We start from the raw sequence: 20154 nt of genomic DNA, 5'->3' as shown, positions 1-20154 counted from the left end.
TAAATAAATGAAATCAGGCAAAGTTTTTAACTTCCAACAGTCTAAAAGCAAGTTTAGCACTTTAATAGAACGTATTCCGGGTATCCAAAATTTTATATCCGGGTATGGTTACACTTCTTTCTAAAAGTCGTCTAATGTCCAGTTTAAACAATATTTTTGTAAAATTATTATGATGCAAAGACAGTTTAACAGCATTTTACAGTATCTGACATTAAAGTGTACCCTGTCATTACATCTTAGTAAACTAATTTCAAAGAAATCTTCATGAAAAATCGGCAATTTCACAAAGCAGACGACAACCTACTTTCGATTTCAAAAACTTGTAAAACGATAAAATCAAAATATTTTCCTATTTAGATTTGATTGTGATCGATTTTTATTAATTAGATTTAAATGTCTGTTGTCTGGACTTAAGTTTCAGTTGTGTATAAAGGGGATATTTACGACTATATTACCGAAAACGAAAGTACACTTTGACAGGTGGCGCGAAAATGATAATGATTTCAGACTGGTTTGCAAACTGTTTTAACACTAAGGTTCAGTGATTTTAATGCTAGTGGAGCAGTCTAAAATATCATGGTCTGCCTCGGGCACGATCACAGCAGGTAATTGTTTGCTAATTATGTCAATGCCCCCCAGCGTGTATCACTCGATTAAAAGGGGGCAATATAGCAGTGTATTATAATCACTGAGACAAAAAAAAGGGAAGTTTGGCTAAAACAAGAAATGAATGGTTGTAAAACGGGCAGGGTGCCTGGCGGGGCAACAGGGCGGAACAAATTTCGGAACGGGCGATGCGCCCTGCTGTAAATAGCTAGCTGGAGCACTGCCAGTGTGTAGGAGGGTGACGTGTGGGAGACTATTCAAGGGGGAACCTCATACTGTACTAGTTTGGTATTTTGAACACTAAATCTTGCATTCTGCTAAGTTTTAAGAGAAAGTCATTTCTGTCATTTACTGAAGTTTCGCAAGTGTTTTATTTTTCTTACCCGAGGAAAAGTTTTATTTTAAATGAAATTGTTATCATAAAGAGTTAAAATTATAAATATTGTTATTCAGCATTTTGGGTCTATTTGTTTGGCTTATTCTGCCCAAATTGTTAGCTTTCCTGACAATAATACCATGAGTAAAATTTACATTTATGAGTAATAACTATAATTTCTGATGCAAAGAATGGGACATATTAACCAAATTAAAGTGCATATTAAAATGAATAAATGATGCATTTTAGCTTGTCAAAACGAATTTCTTATCTGCACGAATGTTGTGTATTTTATGTCTTTACTTCAAATTAAAGCCCTAAAATCAACATTATTTCTTGAACATTCCTGAATCAGCAAAAATATATGGTCATTATCTACTCTAAATTAAAGTATGTGGTCCGAATCAGCTGAAATATTTGTAGCCAGATTTTTTTCAAAACTAAAGCCAGGATTTTTTTTCTCAAAAAAAAAAAAAAGAAAAAAAAAAGCAGTGACTAGGGGTCTCATAACCCGGAGTCTAAAGATCTGGTTACATACAGGGCAAACTAGAGATCTGGTAATCAATATGAATACTGAAAATTGTATTTACAAAAAGCAGACTATATTGTAAACAAGAGCACCACCTTGCGGGTGCTGACGCTCATCTGATTTTTTTTGTGTAATAGAAATATTGTCCTACCCATGATTTTCTAAGTCTAAAAAGGGCCATCATTCTTGCAAAAAGCAGGATAGAGTTATGTTTCTTGATGTACAGTGTCCACTTATGATGGTGAAAAACTGTTGCAAGTTTTAAAGCAATAGCTTTGAGTTTAGGATAAAAGCTGACCTAAACATAAAACTTAACCAAGAAAATGATTTTCTAAGTCCAAAAGGGGCAATAATTATTGCAAAAAGCAGGATGGAGTTACGCTGCTTGCTGTACAGGGTCAGCTTATGATGGTGAACAAGTGTTGCAAGTTTCAAAGCAATAGCTTTGACAGTTTAAGAGAAAAAGTTGACCTAAACATAAAACTTAACCAAGAAATCTGATATTTTCTAAGTCCAAAAGGGGCCATAAATCTTGCAAAAAGCAGGACAGAGTTATGTTTCTTGCTGTACAGGGTCAACTTATGATGGTGAACAAGTGTTGCAAGTTTTAAAGCAATAGCTTTGATAGTTTATGAGAAAAGCTGACCTAAACATAAAACTTAACCAAGAAAACTGACTTTCTAAGTCCAAAAGGGGCAATAAATCTTGCAAAAAGCAAGATGGAGTTATGTTTCTTGATGTACAGGGTCTGCTTATGATGGTGAACTAGTATTCCAAGTTTCAAAGCAATAGCTTTGATAGTTTAGGAGAAAAGTTGACCTAAACATAAAACTTAACCAAGAAATCTGATATTTTCTAAGTACAAAAGGGGCCATAAATCGTGCAAAAAGCAAGATGGAGTTACGTTTCTTGCTATACAGGGTCAGCTTATGATGGTGAACAAGTATTCCAAGTTTCAAAGCAATAGCTTTGATAGTTTAGGAGAAAAGCTGACCTAAACATAAAACTTAACCAGGCAACGCCGACGCTGACGCCGACAACCGCTCAAGTGATGACAATAACTCACCATTTTTTTTCAAAAAATCAGATGAGCTAAAAACGGAAGATGGTTTTTAAAGGTTTGTTCTCGTTTATTTCTTGTTGTTTAAAATAAGTCACAGGAAACATAAGTATTTATAATAATTTAATTCTGAGATAAATACGATCGCGAATTCGACAAATAATTTATAGCAGTTTGTACATCATGATCAGAATCAAGCTTTAATTGTTTTTCTTGGGACTGATAAGTAAAATAATAAACTTAAAATGTTTTTTTGGGAATTTTAAGACAAGGAATTTGCAGAGTTCGCTAGAGTAAATAAATTAAGGTGATTACTGGAAATTGCTGTTTCAAAATTCCATCTTCACTATATATGCTTCGAACCCCAGTGAAATTACTAGTTTATAAATAAACAAGAGCTGTCTGATGACAGCGCGCTCGACTATTCGAAGAATTGACTGAAGAATGGGGTCAAAATATTTCCACGGATATTCAGACAAAAGAAATAAATAGATTAGACAAACAATGTTCCTGTATTACTTTGATTCCGATAAGTCTTGCACTAAATGGCAATATATGAGCCAATTTCAAAGTCCAAAAAGGGCCATAATTCAGTCAAAATAGATATGTACTCTTGCCTACAGATGGAAATCATAATGATAAACAAGTGTTCAAAGTTTAAAAGCCATATGTCAAATAGTTTTGACAAAACATGGACTTGTATGAAAACAGAACCAATTTCAAAATCCAAAAAGGACCATAATTCAGCCAAAATAGATGACAGAGTTATGTTCTCTTTCCTACAGACAGAGACTATTATACTAAACAAGTGATAAAAGTTTCAAAGCCATATGTCAAACACTTTACAAAAAATATGACCTGGTACGAAAAACTTAACCAAGATTTCTAAGTCAAAAGGGGCCATAATTCAGCCAAAATCCTTGATGGAGTTATGTGCTCTTGCCTATAACTGGACATGGTGATGGTAAACAGGTGTTGAAAGTTTCAAAGCTTTATCTCAAAAGACTGTCAAAATATGAACTGGTACGAAATATTAACCCAGATTTCTAAGTCAAAAAGGGCCATAATTCGGCCAAAATCCTTGATGGAGTTGTGTACTCTTGCCTATAACTGGACATGGTGATGGTAAACAGGTGTTGAAAGTTTCAAAGCTTTATCTCAAAAGACTTTGTCAAAATATGAACTGGTACGAAATATTAACCCAGATTTCAAAGTCAAAAAGGGCCATAATTCAGCCAAAATCCTTGATGGAGTTATGTGCTCTTGCCTATAACTGGACATGGTGATGGTAAACAAGTATTGAAAGTTTCAAAGCTTTATCTCAAACGATTTTGTCAAAATATGAACTGGTACGAAAAACTTAACCATGATTTCTAAGTCAAAAGGGGACATAATTCAGCCAAAATCCTAGATGGAGTTATGAACTCTTGCCTATAACTGGACATGGTGATGGTAAACAGGTGTTGAAAGTTTCAAAGCTTTATCTCAAAAGACTGTCAAAATATGAACTGGTACGAAATATTAACCCAGATTTCTAAGTCAAAAAGGGCCATAATTCAGCCAAAATCCTTGATGGAGTTATGTGCTCTTGTCTATAACTGGACATGGTGATGGTTAACAAATATTGAAAGTTTCAAAGCTTTATCTCAAAAGACTTTGTCAAAATACGAACTGGTACGAAAAACTTATCCATGATTTCTAAGTCAAAAGGGGCCATAATTCAGCCAAAATCCTTAATTGAGTTATGTGCTCTTGCCTATAACTGGCCATGATGATGGTAAACAGGTGTTGAAAGTTTCAAAGCTTTATCTCAAAAGACTTTGTCAAAATTTGGACTGGTACGAAAAACTTAACCCAAGGTGTGACGCCGACGCCGTGGTGAGTAGGATAGCTCTACTTATTCTTCGAATAGTCGAGCTAAAAAAATACAAAAGGAAAACGTTATTGGCAGTGGCTAGAGAACCGGAATTGGTTCCCTAGACAGCGAACTTATTCGTATGGAACTGGTTCTCTAGCTAAAGTACCGTGCATAGGCTAGGGAACCGGAATTTTATTTCTATGCATAAAGCCGATGAAATTCACTTCGTTTCTTTTGGTAAGTATCATGCATGTTATTATCTTGATTAATTTTACCATTTCAGCAAGCCATGATTGTCCTTTCATTTATTTGTGTTTACTGTGTCTCCAAAAGTGTACCCGCCGCATACTGTCTGCCATATTGGAAAGATAAAATAAACTTGATAAGTACGAATGAATGTGGAAATCGTCGGCATTGGAGCAAGCTGAAATAAACTTGAAATTTAAACTTAAAAGGTACAATAAAATAAAAGAAACAATTGAAACAAATTAAGTAATTTCTGTTAATTTGTATTGATCACATACCTTTGAACATGAAATGCCGAGGTGTTACAAACCAGTATTTTAAATGATCAAAGAATCCGCAGGAAGTTTTAATGGGAATTAAATTAGTTTGTACATCTATAAACATGTAATGACGCTAATAGAAACCAATATTATTTCATATTTAAACAATTTAAACATAGTACATGTTTAAAGCAAATAACATTAAAAAAAAACAGCAAAGTAATTCATACTAGTTTATATCATTCCAATATGGTGGACACAGTATGCGGCGGTACACTTTTGGAGACAGTAAACGCAGATAAAAGCAAGGGCATGATAAAATTAATTAAGATAATATGTATGACACTTACCAAGAAAACAAGTGGATTTCGGCAGCATTATGCATAGAAATAAAATTCTGGTTCACTAGCCTATGCACAGTATTTTGCTTAGAGAACCGGTTCCGGACGAATTAGTTCGCTGTCTATAACTCTACGGAACTGATTCCGGTTCTCTAGCCACTGCCGTTATAATGCCAACTTAATGATAACTAATCATAACTTTTACCAGCAATTACCTTATCAAGTAATACAGTACATATATATTGATAACTGGACCTCTAGATTCCAGTTATAGAGGTCCAGTTACTGGAACCCTAGCCATTTCCAAATAAAATCTCAGTTGAATACCCTCCTCCAGAATATCAACCCAGATGGCAAGTAACGTTGACATTCTGGAGGCTGCTTTTACTTTTCACACTACCTGCTATACAATCCTGGCTATGCCTATGTACTGATCAATAATCAGTATCAATCAGAATTGACCAATCAACCACTTTTGACCAATTTGGGAGTATTGATTTGGTTGCTTTAACTAAATACTAATGCCTGCATTTACCATAATCAAGCCCCAGATGTTCTTAAACAGTCATTATTTAATTGTTCATAAACTTTGCAAAATATCTTAACAGTCAGTATTGACTAATTGACCAGTATTGACCAATCAACCAGTATTGACCACTTCAGGGAGTAACTGCTAAGAACCAGAAACTGAAGTCCCTAAAATCCTGTATACAAAGGCAGATAAGAGCCTCATACTGGTCATACATGGAAAATGTCACCTTTAGCTATGATTCCCAACCTGGTAGAAATAAGAAATTCCATAGCTACATCAAACATAATAAACAAGAGGACCATGATGGTCCTGAATCGCTCACCTATCTCCACATGACCCAGTGTTCAACTGAGTATGACATCGTTATTTCTATTATTTGACATAGTGACCTAGTTTTTGAGCACATGTGACCTAGATATCATCAAGATAAAAAATTCTGACCAATTTTCATGAAGATCCATTGAAAAATATGGCCTCTAGAGAGGTCACAAGGTTTTTCTATTATTTGACCTAATGACCTAGTTTTTGAAGGCACGTGACCCACTTTTAAACTTGACCTGATATCTCAAGGTAAATTTCACCATTTTTCATGATTCTTTGAAAATTGTGCCCAGGAGGTCAATTTTTTCTATTTTTGGCTACTGTCTCCATAAGTGTTAGCCACCCGCATACTGTCTGCCATATTGGAAGATAAGATAACTTGATAAGTAGAATATTGGAATCCGTCTGTCATTGAGCAAGCATGAAATAATGCTCTGAAAGGTAACAAAGGTCATATTTAATTAAAGAAACCTACTGAAACAATTATAATTTCCCCGTTGAATTGTATTGATCAATATCTTGAAGATGAAACATGTGTTACAATATTTAAATATCAAAGAATCGCGAAGTATTAATGGATTTTGTTTTTATTTAATAACATGTACTGACGCTATTGAAACCACCATGATTTCCATTTAACATTAACATAGTACATGTTTAAAGCATTACTACAAAAAAAACAGAAATAATTAAATAATATCTTATAAGTTCCAATAGGTTGGACCATTTTTAGACGGCGTACACTTTTTGAACGTAACAGCAGATCAATGCAAGGCATATAATAATTAAATATAATTCGACAATTCATGGACCATTACAAGTAGGCCACAAGGGTCTCGGCAGCATTATTCATAGAATATAAATTCTGGTATTGCTATCCACAGTATGCTTAAGTTGAACGTTCCTGACGAATTAGTTGCTACTTAACCAATACTGATGTCCGTAAAGCATGCCGTTAGAATGCCAAGTTATTGATAATCTAATCATACTTTGACCTAGCATTTTTACCTTACAGAATACAGTACTTTCATTGAAACTGACTCTAGATTACAGTTCATGAGTCTGTAGACTGGATCTAGCAATTGCACTAAATCCAGTTAATCTTTTCTCATTATCAACCTAGATGGCAAGTAATGTTTGACATCTGAGGACCCGTTTTGACTTTTGACACTATCTGCTATACAATCTGTAGCCATTATGATCAATAATCATATCAATCAAATTGACCAGAGAGCCACTTTTGACTCATTTGAGGATACTGATTGTTTTTGACACCAATGACAATTCAACTTTACCATAATCAAGCCCGAATTCTAAACATTTCATATATAATTGTACATAAAATTGCCAATACTAACAGTCAAGTTATTGACTAATTATATAGACCAATCAACCAGTTTTGATCCACTTGCACCAGTTCTGACTAGAACCAGAAACTGCAAGTCCAAAATCTGACAAAGTCTATAAAGACCCCATAAATGTGACTCTAGTTCACAAGCAAAAGTTTCACTGCTAGATCCAACCGGTCAGAATAAGGAATTCCTAGCTGACTCACAAAACTCACTAAAGAAATTGTGCGGTAGCCTTCAAAAATCAGAGGTTACCCCCAAATGATGTTCACCTAATAGCAACATCCTAAAAGCAATTTATAACATTTTGAATCATTTCTACCCCCTAAGCCTTAAACATTTGTGCTCCAAACTGTTAACATCCCTTCCTCCCTAATGGACCAAATAAATGTAACTCCAGAGGGTGTTGACAAACTCCTTCTTGGCCTATCCCCACATAAAGCGTCGGGGCCAGACGAATTATCCCCCCGTGTTCTCAAGGAACTTCATCAAGAAATCGCCCCCGTCCTTTGCCACATCTTCAATGTATCCCTAAATACAGGCATTGTCCCTCAAGACTGGAAGAAGGCAACAGTTGCACCAGTCTTTAAAAAAGGTCTCAAATCAAAACCCAGCAACAATCGACCAATTTCTCTGACCTGTATTGCGTCCAAACTCCTTGAGCACATCGTGGTTTCAAATCTTATGTCCTTCTTTGACAAACACAATATTATCAGCCAGTTCCAGCATGGTTTTAGGTCGGGTCATAGTTGCGAAACTCAGCTTATTAATTTTACCCAGGAACTTTATAGTAATTTAGATCATGGCCAACAAACTGACGTTATCATAATGGATTTTTCTAAGGCATTTGACAAAGTCGACCATTTGAGGCTAATTTACAATTTACAATCCCTAGGTGTTAGTCCCCAAATAACTAATTGGGTCAAATCCTTCCTCTCCGGTCACACATTAAACCGGAATCCACCTAAAAACCGGAATACACCGGAATACACTTTGCATAACCGGAATACACCTGTATTTTTTAATTTAAAGGTATTTTTGAAGTGTTTTTGATATAATTCAATCATATTTATCATAAATAATTAATATACGAAAGGAAAATAAAATACGTTCACGCAAAATAATTTTATACGAGATTGAAGTTCGGCGTCCGCGCCGGAAATTTCCATAACCGAAATACACCCGTATTTCAATAATAAATGGTATTTTTGTAGGGGCTATTGCAGAAAACATTCGAGTATAATATAAAATAATCAGTTTACAAAAGGAAAATGAAATACTTTAACGCAAAACGATTTTATACGATATTGAAATCTGGCGAGCTTACGGAAATGTTGCACGCTTACGTCGCTCTGACTAGATACCGGAATGTTGATTATTGGAAATTATTTAATAGTTTCTTCACGTTTCATTTAAAAAATGAAAAAAAAGAAATAATTTATGATAAAAAAATATCGATATTCAATTTATAAATGAATTATAGACAAAATACTGGTCATGACATAACCGCGCTGATCGGAAAGGGCTTAACATGATCGGAAAGGGCTTGTCATATGTTTATTATTTGAAATTATTAATTGTTTCTTCATATTTCATTTAACAAATAAAAGAGAAAATAAATTGGGAATTATAAAATAGCAATTTTCGATTTTAAAATGAATTATATACAAAATACGAGTGGCATAAACCGCGCTGATCGGAAAGGACATAACATGATCGGAAGGGGCATGTCACGTGTTTATTATTAGAAATTGTTTAATTATTTCTTCAGATTTCGTATAACAAATAAAAAAGAAAATGAATTGAGGAAACAATATCAATATTCGATTTTCAAATGAATTATACACAAAACACATGTCAGCGCATAAGCTGCGCTGATCGGAAAGGACCGGCCATATGTTTATTATTGGAACTAATTGAATTATTTCCTCAGAATTAATCTGATAATTTAACATGTTTAAGAAGAAAATATATTTTGAAAAATCAGTTTTCAAAAGAATTATATCATGTTTAATATATAAATATACAAACGTTTACTGCGTTCATTGCCATAGCACAATTAATATCCTTTAAATATATGCGGCGTAACAAACACGTGTCTCTGATTAGTCCCGATAGAGTTTGATTGGATTATCACACCTATTGATAATCAATTAATCAGTATATTTGAAAGCACACACAAGTGACATGTGACAAATAATGTCTAACGAGGGAAGTGCAGATAAATATGATAAGCTTTTATTTAATTTCATTTAATTGTCGATATTATTGCAAATTGAAAAATTGAAGAAAAACAGGTACATTCAGTATAATTTTTATTTTTTCACACGAAAAGCTTATACAGCCATATACATATATACTTAAACGTATCAACACTTATTCAATGTTTTACTAAAACAGCGATGAATTGTAGATTTAATCATACATTGGCCTAATTTTTTTACGAGTTGACATTCCAGATACACCACAGAAGGCGCATTTATATATTAATGCATATTGCCCTGGTATGATTTTCCAGGCGTGTAACGTAACTGTCACCAAATATTTTTGTCTATGGTTAATATATCATATTACTGAATGAAGCATATTTCCTCGACGGCAGATTATTTTGACAACGAAAAGCCGTAAAATCATCTTTCTTTAAATATTTTGATTGATACTATAGCAATCAGTGCTCAACTTGTTGATTGACAGGTGACACTCGAATAACATGCCTGTTCGTTATTAACAATTATAAGGTACTTTTAACAGAATGATAAGCAATAAGATTTAAAAGTATATTTCATATTCACACCCGTTAACCGGTTGCGAGCAAAACAGTTCGTGGCGGACAAAACAGTTCTCCGATATTTTTGCCGGCATCTACATTGGGGTAAGTATTTTCGATCCAAGAATCGGTTAGTGCAAGATATGTTAAAGATCTTATTTTCTATAAAAAGTAGCATGAACAAAGAACATGCCATGTGTTTCCCATTTAAAACTAACGTATATTGAGTAAGTTATGGCCAGTTAAAAGTGTGATTTTGTTGAAAAAATACGAAAACGAAAGTTTATCGCAATATATTTAATTCAATTTTCAACATATGGCCATAGTATTAACGTCAACCTTTAAAATAATGTTTGCTCTGAATATTGTCCAACTTTTAACCGACAAAGCGGAATATTCAACGAGTTATAGACATTCAAATATGACATGGTCTAAAAAAAGTGTTGCGGCATTGCACAGTTCAAAATTATTTGTGTGGCGAGACAGAGCAGTCCTGTGTATTTTTTTATTTTAGTTAAACAAATAGTGTCTAAATAGTGATATCGAGCATGTAACTATTAAAAAGTAATATTTATATTCTGACAACTGCAGATCATTTATTGAATATCTAATAAATTTACATTTTGCAGTAATGGACGCACCGAAATGAAAGCAATAGCTTAATCAATAACGAAATCAAGAAATGTCTTTGCTGACTCACTAGGAACCCTGTAACCTGGCATATTAATCCAATAAGTGATAAAAAATGGAAATATTTGGCAGCTTATTGGATGTTTAAACTAATTAAATTATAAGAATCCTTATATAAGCCAATCCATAGTTCGAACAAAGACCACTCACTTAAATCATTAGGGAGAGCTATACATAACGAGTGTGAGTTCGAGTTCAAGTCCCCGGACGACACTTACGTCCTCTGTGACTATTTGAAAGAAGACAATGTTACTAAAACCTTTCTTCCTCCCACTGCGATTCGTGGGGAGAAGTTGACAGGTATTTTGGCTGAGAACAGGGTAGAACAACAAGTTAGGCTCGCCGTTATATAACTGAAATACTACAAGAAACGACACTAAACCCTGAACCAACAAATAAACAAGCAGTGTTCGGTATTTAACAAAACTTGAAAATCTATTTCAGATCCCATGTTATAAACTATTTATAGATTGGTTGCATTCAGACCTCGGGCAAATAGTAATGATTATTTACTAACAAGCCCAATTTATTCCGTAAATGTATGCTACTGACCGGCATGGCATTACATGAAAATCCAAAAATTATCCTTTATTTCAAAATATACTTGTAAAATAGTAGCAACTATGGACTGGCGATGTATATAATGAATATACGCGTATTTTACATCAGTGTATGCATAAGAAATGCATAATGTCATCTCTGATGTACTATTTAAACATTAGAAATAATCAATCCTTAAACAGACACAATGCACGTTGCTTTACCGGTACCGTGGCTATTAAAACTACGCAAATGTCGGTACTAAATCCAAGGTTTACGTTTGTCTAAATTTTCATTCACTGAGACATTGCTGGGCTAGTACCGATTTCTTTTGTCAGCTTACAATGAGTAACGAGCTTGATATCACTATTTATACTATTTATTAAACTAAAATCACAATAGACACGAGACTGCTCTGTCTCGCCACACAAATAATTTTGAACTGTGCAATGCCGCCACACATTTTTTCGACCATATCATGTTTGAATGTCTATAACTCATTGAATATTGCGTTTTGTCAGTTAAAAGTTGGACAATATTCAGAGCAAACATTATTTTAAAGGTTGACATTAATAGTATAGCTGTAAGTTGAAATGTGAATTAAATATATCACGATAAACTTTCGTTTTCGCATTTTTCAACAAGATCACACTTTTAACTGGCCATAACTTACTCAATATACGTTACTTTTAAACGAGAAACATATGGCATGTTCTTTGTTCATGCTACTTTTTATAGAAATAAAGATCTTTAACATATTTTGCACCAACCGATTCTAGGATCGAAAATACTTACCCCAATATAGATGCTGGCAAAAATATCGGAGAACTGTTAAGTCCGCCACGAACTGTTTTGCTCGCAACCGGTTAACGGGTGTGATATTGGTTATTATTAAAGTTCAGTAAATAAAGAGTGGAGGAATATCATATTAGCATAAAAAGATATTTTGAAATAATTTGAACTAAAAAATTGAAACTTTAAAGAAATTTACCTACCTAAGTTGAAAGCTAACAAAATTATGGCGATTGTGGTTCATCCAAGAGTGCGCAAATTTCCCGTGCGCTCAACAAATTTTCAACCTCGTATAAAAACGTTTTGCGCGTTTTAATTTGCTTTCGTAAATTAATTATTCATTTTAGATATGATTTAATTCTGTCATAAACCCTAAAAATATGATTGATTTAAGAAATACGGGTGTATATTACAGAATTTTAGGACATGGAAATTCATTCACGAATGCGCAAATTTTCAGTGCGCACGCCGATTTTCAATCGTGTACAAGACGTAATGCGCAAAAGTATTTTAATATCCTTTCGAAAATTAATTATTTATGATAAATATGTTTGAATTCAGCCATAAACCACTTCAAAAATACCATTTGTTGAAGAAATGCGGGTGTATTTCGGTTATGGTAATTTCCCGAGCGGTCGCCAAATTTCAATCTCGTATAAATCGTTTTCTGTTCAGTATTTTATTTTCCTTTTGTAAACTTATTATTTATATTAAACACGAATGATTTCTGAAAAAAAAACACTATAAAATACCATTTATTAATAAAATACGGGTGTATTTCGGTTATGGAAATTTCCGGCGCGGTCGCCAAATTTCAATCTCGTATAAAATCATTTTGCGTGAACGTATTTTATTTTCCTTTCGTATGTTAATTATATACAAATACAAATCTTTATTGTGATTTAGGCCTCCGGCCCATACACAATCAATCATATACATTATACATATATACAAACATAACATTTACATACAACAACTCTTATAAGGAATAATGAAGTAAATATTAACTATTTATATCACTCATGTCATAAAAAGCATTTGTTTTGAGAAAGAGGTTTGTACATAATTTCTAACTTTTTAAAGCTATATGATAAATATGATTGGATTATATCAAAAACACTTCAAAAATACCTTTAAATTAAAAAATACAGGTGTATTCCGGTTATGCAAAGTGTATTCCGGTGTATTCCGGTTTTTAGGTGGATTCCGGTTTAATGTGTGACCCTTCCTCTCTAATCGTACTCAGAAGGTCGCAGTTGAAGGTCACCTGTCCAGCGAACTTCCGGTCCTGTCTGGAGTTCCACAGGGGTCTGTCCTTGGGCCATGCCTTTTTCTTGTATACATTAACGACCTGCCTGACTCAGTCAAATGTAAAACCCGTATGTTTGCAGATGACACCATCGTATACCTCACTGTCAAATCAAATAATGATAGCATAGCCCTTCAAGAAGATCTCCATAAATTAGAAACATGGGAAAGAGTCTGGCAAATGGAATTTAACCCCTGACAAATGTGAAGTCCTTAGAGTAAGTAGGAAGAGAAATCCCTTTATATATATACCTACAGGTTACACAATACAGAGTTAAAGTCCACCTCATCAGCTAAATACCTAGGAATAACTATCTCCAATGATTTGAACTGGTCACAACACATAGAAAACGTAACTTCTAAGGCAACCTCATCCCTTCGATTTATTCAGAGAAATGTCAAGACAGATAACATAAAGGTCAAAGAAGCTGCATACACCACCTATGTCTGCCCCCAGCTAGAATACTGTTCAACTGTGTGGCATCCCTGGCAGAAAACCCTCACCCAAAAACTTGAACGAGTCCAAAGGTCAGCAGCTAGGTATGTTATGAATGATTACAACTATACAAGCAGTGTAACTGAAATGTTGAAATCCTTAGAATGGAAAACTCTCCAGTACCGTAGGTTAAACTGTTCATTACTTTTGTTTTACAAAGTAAGGACCCAGACCGTTGCTATTGACCAAGGTTACTTGACCCCCATTAGAAATCTGAACTACTTGATCCCTTATTCCAGCACTCAATACTTTGCTAACTCTTATTTCCCTAGAACCATCCGTCTCTGGAACTCCCTCCCCACATCAGTCAAAGCTAGCCCCAGCCTCAGCATCTTTACAGAGAGGCTGGCGGCGGTCACTATGTAATTCTTCCATTCTGTCCTATTTTAACTGTAGCATACTGTCCTTTTATCTTTTACTTTTAATACTGTAATATACTAAAGTTCTTTAACAACTGTTTCTCTGACTGCGCCGACCAGTCATAATCGGAAATCGATTGTTGGTTGTACCGATGTTGATGTAGATGTAGAACCGCTGGTTAAAACCAGGGGCGGTTTTAACCACCCAACATTGCCCACAGCCAATTCCTAAATTAAAGGTGTGGTTCACGAGTGTATATCAAAATCCCCTTGATCAAAATCCCCTCCACTGAAAAATGACTGGGAGTTACAAAATCCCCTTCATACTTTTGCAGGGGGTATCATAATCCCCTATGTGATTTTCATTATAGATATATAGATATCAGTGCCCCAAATTAAATTATGTTTGCTAAAGGCATTGTATTTACGTGCTTTATGTAATAGACTTTTAAACTGTGTATAGTTGTATTTGAACTTGATGAAATAAGTAAAAATCACAGAGGGGATTATAATACCCCCTGCAAAAGTATGAAGGGGATTTTGTAACACCCTGTCATTTTTCAGTGGAGGGGATTTTGATCAAGGGGATTTTGATTGTCTCCCGTGGCTCACAGTAACTGTTACAACAACAACACTGTACATATAATTATGTAAGCAGAAAAAACGTGTTACAATTTTTTACATAAACTTTAAATAAGATTTAAATCAATGGAACAATGAATTGTTAGATGCTTTTTCCAGACATCCTGATGTTCTTCGGGCGGCGACGAAAAATAAATCACGCCATACAATTTTTCATGTTTTGACACCAGTCCTGTCAAAAATGCACGTTTTCTCGAATAAATTACTCACGAACAAGATGAAATATACACAAGAACTGTGACCAGTATATACGAATATATACAGTCGTTTTGATGTTTTGTAGTTTCATACGAAAACAAACATTAATTTACCTGTATGACTGCCTGTAACATGTCATACATTTCCCAAGTTGCTGGTATGATCGCCATCATCTTGATAAATTTACGCCTCCTCTTTGAAGAGCGTAAACATTGGAGCTATTTCCCGTACTACTGGTATCCGGTATAGATAACGGCACCAGTGGTGTTCTGGTAGCATGGTACACTAAGACTCGAAAATTTTGGGCACGGACAGTCTTACATGTAGCGAGTCGCAATATTGCACTTCCCTCATGAGCAGAATCAGGATGGCCATTTTATAAATTGCGTGCATGTTTTGTGCTTTTAATTAATGGCAAAATCATGATTCTCATACAAGAATAAAGAAAGTTATCAAAACGAAAGTTTTATACCATCCATGAAAAATAGCGAATACAGGCTGATTCGGACCATGGCTGATTCGGCCCGGCTGATTCGGCCCATATTTCTTTGGCTTATTCGGCCCAAATTGTTTAAGTTTTCCTTACAATGATATTATGTGTAAATAAACCTTTTTCTTTTCTTCGCTTAACAATCTAGTGAGTTGTGATCCAAGATAAAAAAAAAATCGAAATATGCTCATTATCTACTCTTATTTCAAAATACGTGGTCCGAATCAGTTAAAATATATGCACATTATTTACAGTATGTGGTCCGAATCGGCCAACAAATATGCTCATTATCTATTCTTATTTTAAAATACGTTGTCCGAATCAGTTAAAATATGCACATTATTTACATTGTTTCAAAGTATGTGGTCCGAATCGGCCAACAAATATGCTTATTACCTACTCTTATTACGTGGTCCGAATTAGCCAAAATATATGCACATTATGTACTCTTATTTCAAAGTATGTGGTCCGAATTGGCCAACAAATATGCTTATTATCTACTCTTATTACGTGGTCCAAATCAGCCAAAATATATGCACATTATGTACTCTTATTTCAAAGTATGTGGTCCGAATCGGCCAACAAATATGCTCATTATCTACTCTTATTACGTGGTCCGAATCAGCCAAATATATGTACATTATGTACTCTTATTATTTCAAAGTACGTGGTCCGAATCGGCCAACAAATATGCTCATTATCTACTCTTATTACGTGGTCCGAATCAGCCAAATATATGTACATTATGTACTCTTATTATTTCAAAGTATGTGGTCCGAATCGGCCAACAAATGTGCTCATTATCTACTGTTATTTTCAAAATACGTGGTCCGAATCAGCCAAAATATATGCACATTATGTACTCTTTATTTCAAAGTATGTGGTCCGAATCGGCCAACAAATATACTTATTATCTACTCTTATCACATGGTCCGAATCAGCCAAAATATATGTACATTATGTACTCTTATTATTTCAAAGTATGTGGTCCGAATCGGCCAACAAATATGCTCATTATCTACTGTTATTTTTAAAATACGTGGTCCGAATACTATTATTTCAAAGTATGTGGTCCGAATCAGCCAGATTATTTGGTCCGAATCAGCCAAATATTTGGTCCAAATCAGCCTGGTCCGAATCAGCCATGGTCCGAATCAGCCTGTTTCCAAAATAGCATGCTAAAATCATCAATTTTGCACTTTTTGAACAGCCTGCAATGATCCCGCTGCAAGAACAATGCCCAATTGTATTGTATTTCTCAATTTAATAGTCCTTACTGAACTTCGGGATATAAACGGAGAGGGGGCCCATCCAGCTCGTTTTTTTTTCGCAAAATAGCGAAAATGTTCCTGAGTATCAATCAACAAGCACAGAACCCTTCCGTGATTTGAATTTTCCGCGAAAAGGTGCCTCATTGATTCATACAAAGCTACCAGTTAGTGTTACAACAGACATCAGAATTTCACATGTGTCGGCTGTATACATTTTCTAAAGAAATAACAATCATTATCTCTCACCTTAATTTACAGACATCCAAAATCACGAAGTTCTAATTATAACAAATATTGACGGGGGCCAAATTTCGAAGTGTACCCTGCTACATCAGGCACCATCATCATTATAGCAATGGCAAACGTTCAATACCACTGATACATTATGGTCATACGTGGGGGTGGGGGATGGGGAATTATAGAAAGTAGGGATGGGAACGAATACTGAAATCAATATTCGAATATTCGGTTTGACATATTCGAATATATTCGAATATTCGGTTTGTTTTAATGGAAGCTTTAAATTCTTATTAAGTGATTGGCATATAAAAAACGTATTCATTTGTTTAAAGCGTGGATTATCGTACGTAATAAGGCCAAAAAAAATGTGTGTTTTTTTCGGGTAACCCGATCCTACCTAGCAAACCCGTCGATCTTAGCGTTTTATTTCACTATTCTGTCAGTATAATCATGAACATATTTAACTAATTCAGTGTTTTAGCTTCAAAATGATACAAAAAATCAAGACGATTATAATTTAGACCGTCACAATTTTATCTAAAAATAGCAGTTCGTCCCATTTAAACACGTGACGCGCTGTTGTATTACCGCCGCCATTATGAAAATTTTCAGTCGGCGTGTAAAAATCGTCGTGTAAAAAGCAAGTAAGGTAGACTTAAACCTGCTTCAACATGAACTTATGCATCAATCATATATTATTTCTTGATTTTTTTTATAAAGTACTTCAAAATTTAATGTGAATACGGCCGATTGCGGATGAAAACCAATTCTGCGGATGGTCTGAAACGTCGTACAAAATATTGTGAAAAGATCGGCAATATCTACAACTTTGGTATTGTTTTCGAAAAAAAATATCTACAACTTGTTACATAAAACAGGCGCCAATAAAAATGAACAAAAGATAAAAAGATATCACATTTACGCCTAATACAAACTGTTAATCCGTAGCGTTGACCCCAGGTAATTATACATTGAAATTTTCTTCTTAATTGGACATCTTTTGACATGCATATGACACATTGACGCCTGTTGCAAACTGTTAATCTGTAACGATGGCCCCTGCCAATTATGCATTGCTATTTTCTTGTTAATTGGACATCTTTTGATACTCGATAAACAAACATGACATGGGTTTATTCTGTAGAATTAGCATGCTCATATTGCCCAAAATCAACGTTACTTATTTTGAAAAATAAATACAATAATTTACGAATATTCGAATTTGATTTTCATATTCGACCGATTTTCGAATATTCGTTCCCATCCCTATTAGAAAGTAAAAAACTGTCAGGTTTCCTAAGCTACTCGATCAGTCCACCTAGTGCTTCCTAACAGTTATGATAAAAATGTGCAAATAACTTACACCAATATATCAGGTCAGGTCTGAAACTTGCCCATCTACAACTTGTTTACTCTCGTGGTGGAGAAGATGGCCTAATTAAGGGTTGTATCTTCTGCCAAAAACTCAGAGGGTCTCACCAGGGGTTACTGGCTTAAAAAAGGTTTTTTGAAGAACTTATTCCGAAACTTGAGGCTTACTTTGAAAATAAGTAACAGTTTTTGTTGACATTGATTGGCTTTTCTCAAAATGATGACAAGTTGTGGAATTACTCCTTCAAAGACTTTTTATTGTTATAAATATTTTAATTATTAACATTCTGCTCTGCTGTGTATATTCAGTGATGTTGATAGTCTGACATATATGTTCTCCGCAGTTTATAAGTTCACCGTGTGACATTTCATTGAACTTACAGATTTTCTCAAACTTCACAGGACCGTGTCTTCTTAATTATAGGCTCTGCATTAGGTTTCTGCATAGTAGTTTAAATAATCTTATATTTTGATGTTAAGCAATATGATTGTTCCTTTACTAAACTTACAATTTAGAATTTTAGATAAAAATGACTTTCCGATTCAATTTTTTTTATAAGTCTGTTGTTATGTCGACTAATATAATTGACCTAGACTCATTTTTGTTTTGTTTAAAGAACATTATTAAATATTTATTATTATTTTAGCATGACTATAGAATACACAGGTACCAAGTCTTGAAGTTCTTATTGTTTTTAAAGTAGTGCAGATGAAATATTGTCCTTCCAAGAGGTCAATATATTTGCAAATTATTGTAAATAAATCCACCATTGCTGTATTTGAGGTTGATTTGTTATAAATCTAGACGGTAAAATTGTTTATTTAATCTTTATTTTCACTTGCAATGAACCAATTATAAAAATCAAAGTGAAAATTTTGATTGAATTGTCATATATTTTTCTACATTTCTGACATTTCCATGAAAGCTGTATTTCATCGGCTACAATTTCCAAGTTAAAATCACTCTGGTAAATGTCTTACCAGATTCTTTGCATTTTATGGTCTTATTCCTGATTTACAATGCATACATGATATTCAAACACAAAAAAATGTTCCATTAGTCCAAAAATGACTGAGTTATGGGACTTTTATTAGCCCTGAGGGTCAGATAATTTGAACGGTAAATCTTCTTAAACTTTTGCCAAGTAATCTGTTAAATGATGCAGATAATGGAAATGATAATCCAGTTTAAGTTTGAAATATCTTCCATTAGGGGTGTGCTACCATAAAAACAGAATAAAAGTAAAAAAAAAATTGTACTGGAATTATGGTGTATACATCAATATAGCCAGTGTTATGAATCCGGGCACTGTTTCAACGCTGACTACATGTGATGGCAATGTATTCCACTGAACAACTGTTCTAGGGAAGAATGAATTTTATAAAAATCAGATGGTATATGAAATGCTAGATGATTGTAGTGTTTGGTCTGTCTTGTATAATATGTAACATATTACTTAAGATCAACATTTACATGATAATAAACTATTTGGGAAATAAGATTAGTCCACT

At 34.2% G+C, this 20154-nt stretch overlaps 1 protein-coding gene across 2 annotated transcripts in view; it reads right to left on the bottom strand.

Annotated features, from left to right (window-relative positions):
* LOC123525406 (serine palmitoyltransferase 1-like) overlaps positions 1-15532 on the bottom strand; it is a 66478-nt gene extending 50946 nt beyond the window's left edge. The window contains exon 1 of one of the 2 annotated variants that reach the window (XM_045304444.2): positions 15384-15532. In XM_045304444.2, the coding sequence (XP_045160379.2) occupies positions 15384-15443 (60 nt within the window). In that variant the 5' untranslated portion in view covers positions 15444-15532. Of the gene's footprint in view, positions 1-4704; positions 4778-15383 lie in introns of those variants that run through there. The other variant, XM_045304445.2, reaches the window with a different exon arrangement.
* Positions 15533-20154: the final 4622 nt, after the last annotated feature.

This window comes from Mercenaria mercenaria, chromosome 3, assembly GCF_021730395.1.
Source record: "Mercenaria mercenaria strain notata chromosome 3, MADL_Memer_1, whole genome shotgun sequence".
NCBI classification, from domain to species: Eukaryota; Metazoa; Mollusca; class Bivalvia; order Venerida; family Veneridae; genus Mercenaria; species Mercenaria mercenaria.
This window is presented reverse-complemented; position numbering and strand designations above follow the sequence as displayed.